Source organism: Chaetura pelagica, unplaced genomic scaffold (genome assembly GCF_000747805.2).
Source record: "Chaetura pelagica isolate M959 unplaced genomic scaffold, ChaPel_1.0 scaffold76, whole genome shotgun sequence".
Lineage (NCBI taxonomy): Eukaryota > Metazoa > Chordata > Aves > Apodiformes > Apodidae > Chaetura > Chaetura pelagica.
Window position 1 is genome coordinate 639845 of NW_009970723.1, and position 17008 is coordinate 656852.

The window sequence follows — 17008 nt, forward strand, 5'->3', positions numbered from 1 at the left end:
GGTTAACTCATTCAATAAGCCAAATGATATCAGTGAGGAAAAATTCTTGTAATAAGGATAGTGTTTTAATAACCTATGCCATATCTTTTATAAGTCCCTTGCTGACGCTCCTTAGTTTAGCAGTTTTTATTCATTAGAATGGAAAATAAAAAACTCTCTTTTTAACTGTTGGCTCTTATCTAGCCTTCTCAAGCTCCATCCTGGCAAAATGCCAAACAATTCCAAAAGTATTTGGGACTAAAAGTTAGAAAGGCACTGTAGTGATTTTCACTGAGATAAGAGTGAATGTTATTAAAATTTGGTGTATTGTTTAGTGTGTATAATTAATACTGGGCAGTAGCTAGTTTTAGAAATGGCAAAAATCAAGACAGAGTGGTTTATTTATAACAATTGGCAGTAGCATCTTGTGAGATCGTTGGGACCAAGACCATATTCTTTGTTCTAACTGTATTCAAGCCTTGGACTTTAATTTCAACAATGTTGGATGTTACTCATATATTAATTTGGTAAATATTTTTGTTTTTCATTCTCACAAGTTATCAGTTTACTGTGTATTTCTGTACCACAGACTTGTCCTGGGTGATTTAAAAGCAGGAATACTCTAAGGTTATGAAGCTGGTTTAGACACCGGATTAAGAGCAGACTTTTGTTTAGTTTCCAAAACCTGATAGTTCTCTCTTATATTTGCTTTTGGAGGGTGTACAGTCATACAGTTCATATATAATCCAACATACTTCTTCAATTCTCCTTTGTTAGAAAGACTTGCTGTGACTTTTACCCCTTTTGGTAGAGATGGGAGCAGCCATTTCTAGTTCTGTAAGACAGCACATCAAAGCAATATCTGTGCTACTAATTTCAGGATAGATTTACATCCTTTTAAGTGGAATTTATAAACTCCAAGTATTTATTTCAGAGTTGATTGTAGTTGTGCAAGGATGTGTGTGTGAATATGCAACACAAATTATTTTATTTAGCAAACAAATTTTAGAATTTGCAACTTTATTTTATTTCCATCATTAATTCAATTTTGCTTGGACCTTGGTCGTGTCATGGATTAAGCAGGGAGATTTCTGAACTACTAATTTTTTGATCACTGTGCAAAATAAGCCCAGAATATAAGCATTTCAGTTGGTATTAAGTATAAACAAATTTCCAGTGGTATTTAAATGTGCGACCATAAAATATTTCTGCTGGCATTTCCTTACTCATTAGCAGCTGTTACAACAGCCTCCAAACATCTATTAAGTAAAGGAAGATATTTTGTAATATAGATTAATAGAAATGAGTAAGAAGATGATACGCAAAAAAAGCTCTTGGATACAACTGCCTTTTTTTCTTAATTGGAAAAGTATATAAGCACTCTGCATTTCAGTATGAATGTTAGACTTCAGCTGAGTTCCATAATTTACACTGAGTGTAGCTTAACACATTTAATTTCAGACATAACTAACAATAATCAGATAGGGATTCTTGAAAACAATTTATTCCATTTCAATGGAATTTCCAATTTACTAGCTGCAATCTCAAGTATGTAGATGGTAGCCAAAGCTGGATGTGATGTTTCAGTTTAGAATATATATATTTTTTTTTTTTACCCATTGTTTCTTCTAGCATCTTCTTGCCAAATCTTCTGGAGCGCTTGTAATTTCCTCTGTACAGAGCCCAACAGGCTCATCAGCAGCAGAAGGTAAACATAATAGATGTGAGGAATTTCTGGAGATTTATGAGGTTTAGCTTTCTAAAAAGTACACTGTGTCTGGCAATCCTAGGATGTGGCCACATGTGGACTCTGTTGATTGAAAATGGTATAAATGGGGCATCATTTAGCCTTTGTTAGGAATAAAATTTAGGAACAAAAGTTGTGTTCTGCAATAGAACTTAAGTATTATTTCTTCCCTGAAACAGCATGTTTTAGCTCAAAAGGATAATTGTTAGGGAGGTTAAGCTTTCATTAAAATGTCTATGTCTATTATTTAATAAATTAAGCTTTCTACCTACAGTCACCCATATCTCTTCACATTGCAACAATCAGATCAGAGATCATTATACAGCAACCTAGGAATATGAAACTGCTCTAACTAAGGAGATTGGCATTATTTGGATTTGGTATCAAAAGCTTCAGAGCAAAAACTATAAAAATAAAAGCCACATAACTGTACTATTATTCTAAACATTAATTTGTTAAATTCTGCCATCTGTTTATGAAATGTAATTGAAAAATTGCTCTCCTTCATCAGTTTATTGTGCTGATAAAAGAAGATACATTAGCAAAGACAGAAATATGCCATCCTAATGATCATGATAATATCACTGCATGTTAAAGTGCTCTTTTAACCTTTTTCACTGGGCTTTACTGATATTAATTAATCAGCTTGAATGCTGTCAACATCTCAAGCACTAGAGTGCTAGTTCCAATTCTGTGCCAGGCATTTCTCTGCATCTTTTTCTTTTATATGTTTAGCTAGAAGAGCCTGGAAGAGCATTAGCAGAACAGTAGAGAGAGGCATCTTCTTCCTGCCCATTGTTTACCCTTAGTATTGCCTGATGGAAGAGCTCATGTCTATAAGCCTAGGTTTTTCATGGCCTATTTCATCACCATTCTCAAGGACTTGCATAAATGAAAGATGGGATCGTTTGGAGATAAACATTGCCAAGAACATCACTTTAACCCTCATCATCTTCCACAGTACACTAAAACAGAGGGAAAGGTAGCCTTTAGTGAGGAGGATGGTTAAACAAAAGCTTCTCTGATTTCTGAGATGAATGACCCTTGAAATGTTGCTTCTTGGTGTGTTTAAAATCTAGAAACTTTGTGTGGCTGCTTCATGCTTTTGTTTCTGCCGGGTAATAACGCCCTGTGATGCTTCCAACAGTAGCAACCTGATTTCTAAGACTGAAATGATAAACACATATCAGTTTTGGACCAATGACTGATTCTAACGGGCACTGTTTCCAAAAGTTTTTGTGTATTGATTTTCTAGCATTTTTTTCCTTTCACTAACACTGTGAGCACAATGGATTTGGAAGATTCAGTGCAAGTTCATAAAATGTGTGGGCAGCTTAAAAGCATTAATAGTATGTTTCAGCTTCATTTGGAAGATAATATGTTTCAAAGACCACAGTATAAAATAGCTGGATATCATTGGAAAACAATATTTAATTATTAATGAAACCAAGACATTGGCTTGGAATGAGAAGTGATTGCTTATTTACTGAGGATTTTACAGCAAAGGTAAATAATGAAATCTGTTTCCTAAACTTACCTGTGTAGCATTTTTTTATTTAAAGATCCTTCTTAACATGGAAAATGCAAATAAACATTTTAACTCCTTAGCAAAATGGGAAAATAGCTGTGAATTTGTAAAGGTTTTGTGTGCATTTGTCACAAGCAGTTATTGTGAAAGTGGGATTACTGCCTGACAATTTCATCATGTCTGTGAAAGTAATGTTTAGGAGGTGAGGTAATACAATGATGTTAATCCAGCTTTTTATAATCAGCCCCCTATGTATATAATATTTATGTTATTGTCTGTTCAGGGTTTTCTTTTCCTAGAAGCATTCCTTATCTGCTAGAATTCTTGTTTGACAAATGAGATTGGATTACCAAGTCACAGCTGTATACATTGGTTGATGTATTGCTCTAGGATTGATAATTCAGAAAAGCAATGTAGTATTTGGGGGTTAATTTTCTTTTCTCAGATACAAGAATCTAATGCTGCTTTTAAAATATTTTCTTCATTTCTGTTATCTAAGTTTTACCAGGTTTAGACTAGTTATTGACTCAGTTATGGTGAAAAATGTTGATATGCTGTCAATATTAATGTAGATGTCAGTCCAACACTGGTCCCTAATGTATGTAAGAGCAAGGATTTTTTACCTTGATACAGAAAGGCAGTCATGTGTGAGATTTAATATACATCCTAATCTATCTTGTCATTGCACTAGCCATGGGTGATGTACTAATGTATGGGCAACCATTTTCCTTTCTCTTCACACAATGGAATAGATGCACATGAATGACAGCGAAGTCTCCACTCTGTAATTATTTGGAGGGCAGTTAGAATGTACAGAAGGAATACAGTAGTTTTACTTACAGATTTAAAGTCTATGGCCTTTTTTTGTTTTGTTTTGTTGTTTTTTTTTAATCTTCCATATGATCACTAATAATAGGAGGAAAAAAAACCCAACAAAACCCAAACCAAGAAATGGCTAAACATCTAAACCTAAGTAAGGTTCATAATACACACAAGAGTTTGGAATTTCAGTTCTGAGTCCTTACACACCCAGCCAAATATTTTTATGCATTTGAATGCATTCTTTGTGCTGACATCATCATTTTTATTCACTTCCTTGGCCAATATGTGTTTTATAATACAGATGATTTCTCATCGAGTATTTCTAAAAAGTGAATAATCAAATGAGGTCCTTAATTAAATGTCTCTTTTATATTAATTTTCCTTTTCCCTTTCTCCATTTCTTTTTCAAACTGTGAACAATTATGGAAATACGAGATTGTGAATATGAGTTGACACAATGTAAGATAAGCAAGTAAAAATTAATGTCTATAGCATGTCTCATCTTTGTGCATGTTGGCAAAACCAAAAACCTAAATATTGCTTTTTATATAAAAGGCATTTTGATGAGATTGCAGTTTCCTAAAAAGCGAGTCCAAAATTACATATTTCTTAGTGCAGCTTGAATCAACAAATCTTTGACTTCTTGTATTAATTCATAATACAGCTTCCTTTTGTTCCTCTTTTCAAACTGTAAGAAACTGTCTTTACGCATTCAGTCTGTCTTTGTGTGAGAGAAAATGAAAATGAGGCATGCTGTCCAGATCATAAAGATAAGCAACCGCCTGCAATTTCAGCATTATTTTTACTATATATTTAGAGAGGGAGGATACATTTTCTCCCTTGTGGTTGGATGCTATTATTTGTAGACTAAAGCTATTGCTTTCCTGGCACCTTCCAGTGTTCCATTTAGAATTAAAATTACTATACACACTTTCAGTAACTCTAAATTGAGACTAGTATAATTTCAACAATGGAAATTCTGCACAGAAATCTTTATATGTAAATATTCAATTGGGGGAGGGGGAAAAGGGAAAAAAAAAGAATCCCAAAACATTCTATTTATGCAATATATGTTATAGTCCCCATACTACTAAAGTTTCCTATGAGTATTCATCTTCTCCAAGAGCAGTAATATAAGGCTAAATTGTTACCTTATGTTTTCATGGGGTAGATTTGTGACCACTGACAGTTATAATTTATGATGATTGTGGATGTTAGCATACTTGACTGTTGCTATGATTTTTTTTTCCAATACAAAGATTAGCAGTATGAGGAGTGGATGTTTTATCTTCACAGAATGCTACGGAGTTCCTATCAGACTATAGCTACAGTGATGCACCAGAACTTATTCACAGACCAGTATTCATTTACTCATTTGAGAGGATCTTGTGTAAACCCATAGATTGTGTCACAGTAGGTTCTTCTGTCTGTGTGTCTACTGATCTATCTAGCTGCCTGCTGCATGGCATAGGATCTGAATATTTGTTGAAGCTGCCAAAACGAAAGAGGGGTGGTGTCAGCACTTTAATATGCAAACAATTTCTGCTCACTAAAGAATTTATAGTGGCTTCTGTGTTGCTACTCATTCAATAAACTCTATGCACAGTGTTTCTAGGTTTCTGAATTAGAAGTGTAAGCTTTGATGAGACACAAGTGATGGTGGTGTGACAGGCAGTAGATGTGTTCTCACAAACTTACAGCTTTTGCAAGGTCAACATTTTCAGAATATCCATTCAAATTAATCATCAATCTTCCTCTTTTATAACTCAAATTACAAAATCTATTGCCACTTAAAATTTATGTCAGGGTTTAAATCTGAATGTCTTACCTGTAAGTGCTACCATCTCCTCTTGTTGTGGATCAGTGGTATTGGTGGTAGTATGTCAACATGTAGGTACTGTGAAGATCTTGAATTAAAAATATCTAAAATAAATTGTTGGAAAGCTTAAGAATATTGATTTGAAATTCAGCATAAGTGCTAATTTTTTTCAGAAAGAGTAGGAAATCAGATTTTTCTTGAATATAAGGTGTGTATCTGTGATTTAAATTTTTCTCTGCTAAGTGTTTAAGTCACACATGTAATGCAGAAGACCATACAAACCAGTTCATTTAGTATCTTTGCAACCTGTCATGTTAATATGTAAATACATGTGCATATGTATTTAGACAAATCTAAAAACATGCATTATTTACATGCTGTAAGAGATTTTTTTCTGAGCCATTACAGTCTATTATGTAAATATGCATTTAAAGGGCATAATTTTATTTTTTTTTAATTTAATTGGATTTTTTTACTTGATAGGTTGTAATGGCTAGGATCCCTTACACAGTACCTCAGAATTTCTTTCTCTCTGTATTATAGATATTGCTATAATGTTAATATGAATTTGCATATAAAATATGTTTCAAGAAGTTACTGTACACATGAAGATTAATAATTCATTGATTTTAAATGGAAGACAGAACATCAAAACTGATTAGTTCACATAAGGGTGAGATTCATCCTCCCTGCAGAAGGCTAGCACAAAACCTAGGCATCATTTAAGTCTCACTTAAGCCCTCAGAATGCAGTTTAAATGGATTTTAACTGGTGTGTAGGTTTTGCTCTGGCAATTGGCGAAGTTGTGAATTTAATCCATGAAAGAATAATGTATTTCTAAATGGTCCTCAGTTCTAGAAGTGAATTAGAGGGTCTCCTAGGAACTCTCAACTTCTAGCAGTCTCCCAAATTTTACCTCATTATTTGCAAAGTAAGTGAAATCCAGTTTTAGAAGAAACATGTGAAGTGCCTTTCAATACCATCTGTTCTGGGTCATATCTGCATCAGGAATGGAACACAGTACAGAGATGGCTGACCTAGTTCAGAATAAATGGATATATCTGCTGTAGATTGCGGACAATTGTTTATCCCAAATTTATATTCCAGCTCAGGAAAATTTGGATTCCAGCTCATATTCCATAATTAAATATGGAATTTAGTCATTCCGAGGTGCCCTCAAGATCATTATTATTCATGGAAACTGTGTGTTCATCTGGTTACTGGGGTGAGGTTTCATGTTGATTTTCAGTCAACAGATATGACTAAACACAGGCAGAAAGAAAAAAAAAAAAAAAAGAAGGGCTCAGATTGTTCTTTACCCACTAATACTTCTGGTTACGAGACAGTGCTGGCACTAGTAGATGATTTTGTAATAGGAACCTGACAGCCGCCAGTAGCAGATGCTAAGGGAAAGAACAGAGGAAGAGGTCAAGCATATAGTCATGCTTCCCTGGCATAGCATCCCAGCTTCTGGCAAGTTTTCCAGACATCCAGTTTTCAGCAGACCAGGCTTAAGCTGTGAGCACAGGAAAACAAAGAATACCTACAGAGTTTAATAATGGAGAGTGTCTCAGGAGGGACAGTAGGAAAAGGGAAAGTGTGACTTGGGCTCCAAAACCTGCTGGGAGTGAGGATGTCAGAGGAAAATAGACATGTCTAGATAATTGTGAAATGTCAGAAATGTAGTTAAGCTGGATTTGTGTTGGGTGCTAGTTTTTTTAAAATAGATTTATCTAAAACTTTGTTTCTAAGCAATATGTTTTGAAGTAGAACAGCTGTTTGTAGGATATGTCGAGGCTCATGTTGCAAAAAAGAGCTGCAGGGCCTAAGTTGAGTCAGGCCTGTGGAACAATACCAGTTTATAATACACAAAATATGCAAGACATATTTCATCCTTGGAGTAGGAGCTCTGCGGAGAGAGAAATACAGGGGGGTGTAGGATCCATAAATTATTCCGACATCTAAATAAATCCCAGGAAACTCAGGTGAGGCACTGTCCCATTCAAAGATGCCTTGCAGACAAGGGCTTGCATCTTTATGATCAAACTTCTTTGCTGGGGTTACCCCTACTCATTGGGAGGGAAGAAACAGCTACACTTTTTAAAAAAGAAGGCAGAAATGGAGTTCAGTTTGCAGTCATGTCAGCCTCACCTTACAGAGGTTTCAGCTGACATTTTCAAGTGGTATGATCAAGCTCTTTGAATAATTTGTCAGTGAATCAGTGCAGTGATTGTTTGTGGACAGTATGACACATAGAGTCCGAGGTCAATTAGTAGCTACCTAGCCCAAGTGAGAGGACAAAGAAAAGTCTCTGTGTCCTTGCTGCTGATTCTTCCTATAGGGCAAATTGTTCTGGCAATAAAGGAGGGTTTGATTTAAATGAATCTCTTCCAAACATGATAAAAGACAACAATAATCTGAACTATTACTGCTTGGTAATGTACTCACTGGTCACAATTAATCTTGCAATTAGGTTCTATTAACTTGGCAAAATTCAGAGTCACATTAATGCCAGTTGACTTGTTTTGGGTGTTTTCTTTCTTTGATTGGTTGGTTTTTTGTTTTGTTTTGTTTTGTTTCATAACAGCAACCTGTTGAGGGCTAAATCAAGCTGTAATAGGCCTTAAGGAGAAAGAACTTGATGGTAACAGAAATACTTCTAGGCAGGCTGTGCCAGGCCAGCTTCAGCAAGAAATGGAAAATAGTATCTTGAATTAACATGGTCCAGTCTTTAAACACTTTGCTGAACTGAGGCTTGGGCTCAATGCATGGAGAACCCGTACTGAAAGCAAAGCTTCTTAAACTCCATCTCTGACTCCTACCACAGGACACAGGACTGAGGCAGCCTGAATTAACTTCATTTCCCCCTATTTCTTAATGTTTTCCTTTTTCTGTCTTAGGCAAGGTCATGGATTAAAATGACTTTGTCCTTCTGGCTTTAAACATCTAGAGATAGACATATATAGTTAGATGTCAACTTCTATATATGCAATGGAAGCTCTACAATATCATTGAGTATATTAATTATTAAAGTCAGTTTAGAAAAGGTAATTTTATTGAGCAATTTTATACGAATGATTCAAAGAAGTCCTTTGGAACATATGGATAGGAGCTGCTTGCAATTCCAAAGCAAAAAATATTAAATACTATATGTCATCTGGGGGCAGAAATTACATTATCTCTGCTCTATGTGATAATAATTTCTGAATGTTTACTAGTATATTTTATAGGAAGTCATTACAGTACTTATCTGAATATCTCTTTCTTGGTGATTATGAATCTCATCCTTTTTGACTTTCCAGGGAAATACCAGATGTTACAATTCCCTATGGTGGACCAATTATTTCCTAATTTCTTATTATTTTAATATGCATCAAAGTAATTATTCAGCTATGCAAGTCTGAAAAAACTTTTGGGGATTTTTGTTTTGTTTTGTTTTGTTTTGTTGTTTTTGTTTTTTATGTGTAGCTTTAAAACATTCCAAAACAAGTATCTTTCTAGTTTGATGGAAACTATCATACGAACTTGGACTGAGACCTCACTACTAACTTTTAGCCTGGATCAAACTTTCTTAAAAAGCCTGGGAGAAGGGGGTTGGAGAGGAGGGAAGGGGAGGGAAGGAAGGAGGGAGTGAAGCCTTAACAGTGTAAATGCTGACCAAACCTTAACTATAGCATCTTGAATGGTGACACTATAATGCAATGCTAACAAGGACTCCTGAGATAAATACAACCTCAATTAAAGGCTTGCAGGTGTGTCATGAAGGGTGGATGAAAAGAGAGAATGGAAAAGGATTTGTGCCAGCAGACCCTATAGTTTTGTAGTAATTAGTAATCTGTGCAGGTGTCTATTATGACTAACTGACAATAAATCTTGGCTTCTGTTTTGAATATTGCTTTTGTTTCCACAAGTTCCATGCCTGAAGGGGAGAAAGAAAATGACTGGAAGATTAATTACTGTGATGGTTACTCCCAACAAGATAAAATGGAAAGCAGTAATCCACGGAATGAGATTAAATGTTATTATTATTATTTTCATATTTTATTTTGATAACAGAAAACTGAAGGCAGTGTAGGTTGTGTGGGGGTATGTACGTACTGTTTTTGCATAATGACAGAAAAATGAGCCTCCTTTGTCAACAGCCTGTCTTCTAGTTATGTGCACAAGGCAGGTTTTTTTTCTGCTTCAGCAAAATGATGGAAAGGTATCCAAACCTTCTACATTTTTGCAGTAACCTCTTATTTTAAGCACAGTGGTGAGCTATAAGTAAATTTTACCATAGAGCTATGTTTTCCTTAGCCTCTCCATCTGCTCGTTTTTGACACCCCTGTCATTAACTGTCATTTTCTTTTAAATATACAGTGAAGCTGAAAGGCCAACTCTACATCACATCATTTCAGATTAGGGGCAGTCCCTTTGAGCTGAGCACTGTTTAGGTGTCAGAAAGAAGTCTCTGACCTCTCTCGTACCACACTGCCGCAGGGCCTTAATTAGTACTGACTCCAGCCATTACTGCAGACAGGACAAAGGCGACCACATCATTTTTCTACTTAGGAAGTTAACGTCTGACCTAATAACTTGTCCAGCCTTGCAGGACACTGTAATGGTCACACAATGGTAGTGGGGTTTATTTGTCAGGTTCTTCCCTTCTCTAAATGTAGGATCATCAGGAAAGTTAACTGTTGAATTCTTCAGTCTTGCAAGGGTTATTTTAGGGCTTCATTCTGTTGATTTGTCATGGAGAAAATTACAGGCAGAGAAGGAGTCAGATATTCAGAAAAGTAAAGAGGATAATAGTGGATAAAAGTGTTTTATAGAGGATAAAAGTGTAGAGTGTTTTTTGTGCTGGCCAGAAGTATCTGATTATTTAAAATACTGCTGATCTGCTCTGGTGCTATTGAATGTAATGAAATTTTATCACTTACTTCATGAAGAGCAGACGCAAGTCAACAATCAAATAAATTCACTTTTTCTCTCTCCTCCTTCCTTCATCCCACTCTTCTTCATCCCATTCCCCAATCTCCTAGCAGAAATTCACTCTTACATGAGAAACATTTTACCATGCTTTTGGTGCAGCATTTTTTGTCTGTTTCACTAGAAATTGGACTTATTGCACCAGACGTCAGCATTATACAGTTCCACAGAATCTCCTTAATTTTTCTATTTATTTGGTAACATTCCACTGAGAAAACTACATGCTGAAATATGGTAACTTCCTAATCTAGAGCATTCTCTCTCTCTCTTTTTAAATTTTTATTTAATTTTTATGTTTAAAATTAAATAATGCAATTTAAATTGCTGTAGAAGTTGCATGGTCTCACACCACATTCCTTTATTATCAGCCAGTGTCACATGCTGCAGCACACAAGCACACATTCTGCTACCACAGCAGAAATTACTTCCACTGTAAATATATTTCAGAGAGTTGGCAAGACGATCTAAAACTTGCAGCGAGCTAAGACTCTGCTGATGATCAGTTTGTCAAGGTATAGATATAATGTATACTTTATATTTTTTAAGACTGTTTGACTGTAATCAATTAATCTACTAGCTTGAGGCTTGCTTTCTGTCCTTCTATAGGCAAGAAATAATCCTGCCTGCTTTACATCTCCCTCAAAGCAAAACAAACAAAAAAACATAATAAAAAATGGAAGGAAAATAAAAGAAAATTTGGTTCTCATTCTAATATGCTTTTTTGCACATCTTGGTCTTTGTAATTTCAATTCTAGTTAGAATTATTTTCACTATAGTGACTTTGAGCCAGACTGGAGTCTCAGAAATACTGTAAAGTTGCTACATCTCCAAGGAAATCTCTTTTGAAGTGATCACACAGAGGTAATTACAGTATTATCAAAGCTGCAAAGTGTTGCATAGTGTTTCTTGTGCTCAAACAGCATCTAAAGCAATAAAATACATTTAAATTCTACAACAGGGCTCAAACTGAACACAGTTTGCAAGAGACTAGACAGGTTTGTATAAAAAGCTATAACATGGCATAAGACTGTTAGGGCCAGACCCTTTGGCCTATGACAGTGTGATCAAGCATTATTTCATTTAGTCTATGAGCTGAAATACAGCCAATAAAGTGTTTCTGAGTAGTCCTTTGACTACATATCATATCTTGCAATTTCCTTATTCTCTTTTAGATTACCCACATACATTGATTTTTTTCTGAGAAGCTATGAGGTGAACTTTACCTTTCTGAGCATAAATAATTCCAGATTCAGAAATCTTCATTTCATTAGAAAGTTACAGCACAGAAGAGGCCTGTACGAAGGAAGAGACTTCTGACTTCTTGTGGATTTGTATGGCTACAGAAGTTTATGCTTGAAAACCAAGAACAGCATTTGCTGGAAGCTATTTCAGCAATTTAGTTGATGCTTTTTGCCCTCCATTTGCTGAAGAACAATGTCTGGTCTGTCATTCTATTAATAAGCTAGATTAAAATTTTAAAATTTTAAAGGGCCATTGCTTAGCGACTTCTGCTTCTTAAGGATTGGCAGCTTTATTATGGAAGCTGCATTAGACTGGGAGTTGCTACCTATCATTTTCCCATTGCACTGAACCAGTCAGGGAGGGCAGCCAGAGAGGAACCTTAGTGCAACATAGGCGTCCTAGATGGAGGGGTCCCTCCCACCTGGAGCAGAGCCAGTCCTAGGGGCATTGAAGGCAGCCACGTTGAGCAGTCATGGATGAGTGGTGAAGAGGGGGATCTCATCTTCCCCTCTGTCATTTATTTAATCAAGATTAAACACATTTTCAGATTATTGGCCACTTCACTGCCTCTCCCCACTGTTAGTGAGGCAGATGAGTTTCTCTAGCAGAGTGATATGAAGCTGCCTGGGCTGTGGGTGTAGAGTGAGAAAACTGAGAATGTGGTGAACTAATTTGTATGAGAGTCTTTGTCACCAAAGACTTCCTTTCGTTTGTGCCCTATGTGTAAGGCTAGAATTTGTTTTATGTTGGTTGACTTGCCAAAATTCAGGATTCATATTCAGGGGTTTGGAAGGTCACTAACATATGCTATGGGCAAAGGACCTCAATACTTGACAAAGTATTTATGTAAATGTCTCTGGGTTTATGTGGCTGTTATTTGTGCATACACACTAAGACTGCACACATGCAGAATATATATGATCATTAATAAATGAAGTCTTCTCTGTCTTTGTATGTATGTGACTGAGCTTGTGGTGGCTACTTTCGCATATTCTTTTCTAATTTAAAATAAAAAATTAGAACTGTTTGAGGAAAAAAATATGTAGAAACAAAGAAAAAATCAGGGAAAGGAACTACCTGTAGAGAACATTAAGGCTTTAACACAAACTAACAAAAATCCAAGAAACCAAACTTGAGTCTGACATGATACTTTTCACTTGTGCCTCTGTGTCTTCTTTTTTTTTTTTTTTAAACTTGCTGTGTGATAAAGAGATGTGTCAACCTTGACTTAGAATAATCTGAGTTTTGCTGGTTTGAGTCTTAACCTTACTATTGCTAAGGCCTGCATCTTTGGCCTGTGAATATTTTTTTGTCTTGAGACTGTAGGTAGAAGAGTCAGATTGTTTTAAAGCATATTCAACCATCCTTTTTACTTACTTTTAATCAACTTGTTCTTCCGAACAAGGTATGGAATTGATAGCTGTTATTGATTGCTTGTAGCATTACCTAATCTTCACTAAATGTAGGAAGCTTTTCAGATTTAGAAATTCTGCTTCTTAAGGATTGGCAGCTTTATTATGGAAGCTGCATTAGACTGGGAGTTGCTACCTATCATTTTCCCATTGCACTGAACCAGTCAGGGAGGGCAGCCAGAGAGGAACCTTAGTGCAACATAGGCGTCCTAGATGGAGGGGTCCCTCCCACCTGGAGCAGAGCCAGTCCTAGGGGCATTGAAGGCAGCCACGTTGAGCAGTCATGGATGAGTGGTGAAGAGGGGGATCTCATCTTCCCCTCTGTCATTTATTTAATCAAGATTAAACACATTTTCAGATTATTGGCCACTTCACTGCCTCTCCCCACTGTTAGTGAGGCAGATGAGTTTCTCTAGCAGAGTGATATGAAGCTGCCTGGGCTGTGGGTGTAGAGTGAGAAAACTGAGAATGTGGTGAACTAATTTGTATGAGAGTCTTTGTCACCAAAGACTTCCTTTCGTTTGTGCCCTATGTGTAAGGCTAGAATTTGTTTTATGTTGGTTGACTTGCCAAAATTCAGGATTCATATTCAGGGGTTTGGAAGGTCACTAACATATGCTATGGGCAAAGGACCTCAATACTTGACAAAGTATTTATGTAAATGTCTCTGGGTTTATGTGGCTGTTATTTGTGCATACACACTAAGACTGCACACATGCAGAATATATATGATCATTAATAAATGAAGTCTTCTCTGTCTTTGTATGTATGTGACTGAGCTTGTGGTGGCTACTTTCGCATATTCTTTTCTAATTTAAAATAAAAAATTAGAACTGTTTGAGGAAAAAAATATGTAGAAACAAAGAAAAAATCAGGGAAAGGAACTACCTGTAGAGAACATTAAGGCTTTAACACAAACTAACAAAAATCCAAGAAACCAAACTTGAGTCTGACATGATACTTTTCACTTGTGCCTCTGTGTCTTCTTTTTTTTTTTTTTTTTAAACTTGCTGTGTGATAAAGAGATGTGTCAACCTTGACTTAGAATAATCTGAGTTTTGCTGGTTTGAGTCTTAACCTTACTATTGCTAAGGCCTGCATCTTTGGCCTGTGAATATTTTTTTGTCTTGAGACTGTAGGTAGAAGAGTCAGATTGTTTTAAAGCATATTCAACCATCCTTTTTACTTACTTTTAATCAACTTGTTCTTCCGAACAAGGTATGGAATTGATAGCTGTTATTGATTGCTTGTAGCATTACCTAATCTTCACTAAATGTAGGAAGCTTTTCAGATTTAGAAAGGTGGCAGAAAATGTCTAGTAATGATGCTGCTGGGAATTGAAGCTCAATACTGTGGTCAGTATAAAAGTGATATAGCTATAAGAGGTATTTTATTATAAGCCCATTGTTTTTCATTAAATGCTCAAGCTGGTGTAATTTACAGAGATTTTGAAGTTGCTTATGTATTTTTCAGCTATTTCAGTATTTAATTTATTTCCATTTACAGCAAGAAATACTTTTGTGTGCTAGAACTTCAGAAAACTACAGAATGCAAACAGTGCAGTACTGTAATAATGAAGAAAAGAGATGGCATTTATGTTTTCAATACAAAGGGAAAATATAAGAAATCATTACTAAAACAGATATAAACGTGACCTTCACTGTGGTTCAGTAATTATCCTGCTTCATAGTGCGGTGTTTGTATCATGATTTTCCTTATTTCCTCTTTGTTTTCATTTTTATCTGGGTACTTCACTGGTGAGTAATAGCTAAAGGGAACCCATTATGCAAGGCGAGCATTCAGTTTGCAAGTGAATTTGCTTGTAGCTATTGCCACATTTGAACCTCACTAATGTATGTAAATTAAAAACTCTGGTATTCGGATCGCTCCTGTTTGAAATAAAAACAGAATCTGATCATTACAATCTGCAAGCCAGGTATTATCACTGGACTAGTGAGCCGCTGATGATAAATTGTACTGAATAGCTTGTGGATAGAATATTTTATCTCAGTTCTCTATCACACAGCACTGCATAAAATAAGAATGATTCATCAAGCATGAGAGCTGGTGGTTTATGAAATTCATTGCTCACGGCAAGTGTATTTTTTAAAATTCAAAAGACAAAGCAACTCACAAGGGTTATTTAGTAATCAGTGTGAATTACTTCAAGGTATAAGCCTTAGTGGAAAAAAATTAAAAATACATTTGCTGTACAGGAAGCATTATTGCTGTAGGTGCTATAATTTAACTGCTTCTCATCTATAGCTTTTTTGTGCGTGTGACCATTTTGGATTCCAGTCCTCCTCCCCTTTATTTTTAAAAGTGAAACTGCATAATCAGATGTAACAGGATTATTAAATCGAACAAGTCTATTCTATGCTCTCAGCAGAAACATCTTCAGGGGCTTGTACACCTTAGGCTGCAGTGGATATTTTGTTTATTCAAAAAGACATGCAAAAGGAGAAGAGCAATATAAAGTCATCTTTTTTCCTTCAGCTTTACAGTAAGAATGTTTCATTTCTTCTTGTGTATTGATGTCCCAAGGCAATGTTCCAAATGAAAAGATAATAACTTATGAAGAAGTGTCAAAAACTAATTAAGTTTTGTAACTTGTTTTTCCTTCACATAAAGTATATTTTTCATCACACTGTCCAGTCACATGCTGGGATTCTTGCTAACATCATCACATGCCAGTCACACCAAGTCTCAGTGGTTCTTCTCCTCCTGTCATTATTTCAGCATCAATTAATTTTCTTCTGACCTCGCCTTTAGAAAATGTAGCAGGGAGTTATCAGTGCATGCTTTGCACAGTCTATTTGGAAGGCATTAGGCCACTGTGTGTATTCGAAAATGGAGTAGGCCAAACATTATATTTTCTCACCTGCAGAGTTGCCTAGTAACCTGAATTAAAGATTTTCACCAAGCCTTCAAGACAAATAGAAAAACTGTAAAGCAGGTTGACCCAGGTGGGAGCATCAGACCACTGACATAGATTAGCATTTTGAGTAGGGGAAATATAAACCACTGCTCCTCATTAACGTTTATTGTGGAACTAGTTTTTGTAATTAAAGCAGCCTATTTTCTAGGCAAGCGAAAAGAATGTGATGCATCATATTTCACTGTTGCTAAATTTGTGTTCTGAAACGCATTTTGTTTTACTCTTTGACGTATGATTTGCTTATGGACCGTCAAAATTGGACACTTACTGCAGGGATTGAGGAAATGTCTTTAAAACGTGTAGATGTATCTTTGGTGGCATTCTCTGTAAAAAGCATGCATGCCTGCCTGTGTTGGGTAGTGATTCACATAGATATGTTCAGCTTTCATTTAATCACTTCAAGGAACTAAATTCCTTGTTTAATGTATTGCCATTGAAAAGAAAGATTAGTGTACTTTAGAGGTGGGGGTCATTCTTTGTAACGCTATTACAGCTTTGTCCTTGACATGCAAGATTCCTCCAGAAAAGGAAGAGGGGGGGGGGGGGG

At 35.9% G+C, this 17008-nt stretch overlaps 1 protein-coding gene across 1 annotated transcript in view; it reads left to right on the forward strand.

Annotated features, from left to right (window-relative positions):
* ZFHX4 (zinc finger homeobox 4) overlaps nucleotides 1-17008 on the forward strand; it is a 153956-nt gene that overhangs the window by 82023 nt on the left and 54925 nt on the right. The window contains exons 5-7 of the mRNA XM_010006387.1: nucleotides 4772-4776; nucleotides 7494-7522; nucleotides 11718-11730. Of these exons, the coding sequence (XP_010004689.1) occupies nucleotides 4772-4776; nucleotides 7494-7522; nucleotides 11718-11730 (47 nt within the window). The remainder of the gene's footprint in view (nucleotides 1-4771; nucleotides 4777-7493; nucleotides 7523-11717; nucleotides 11731-17008) is intronic.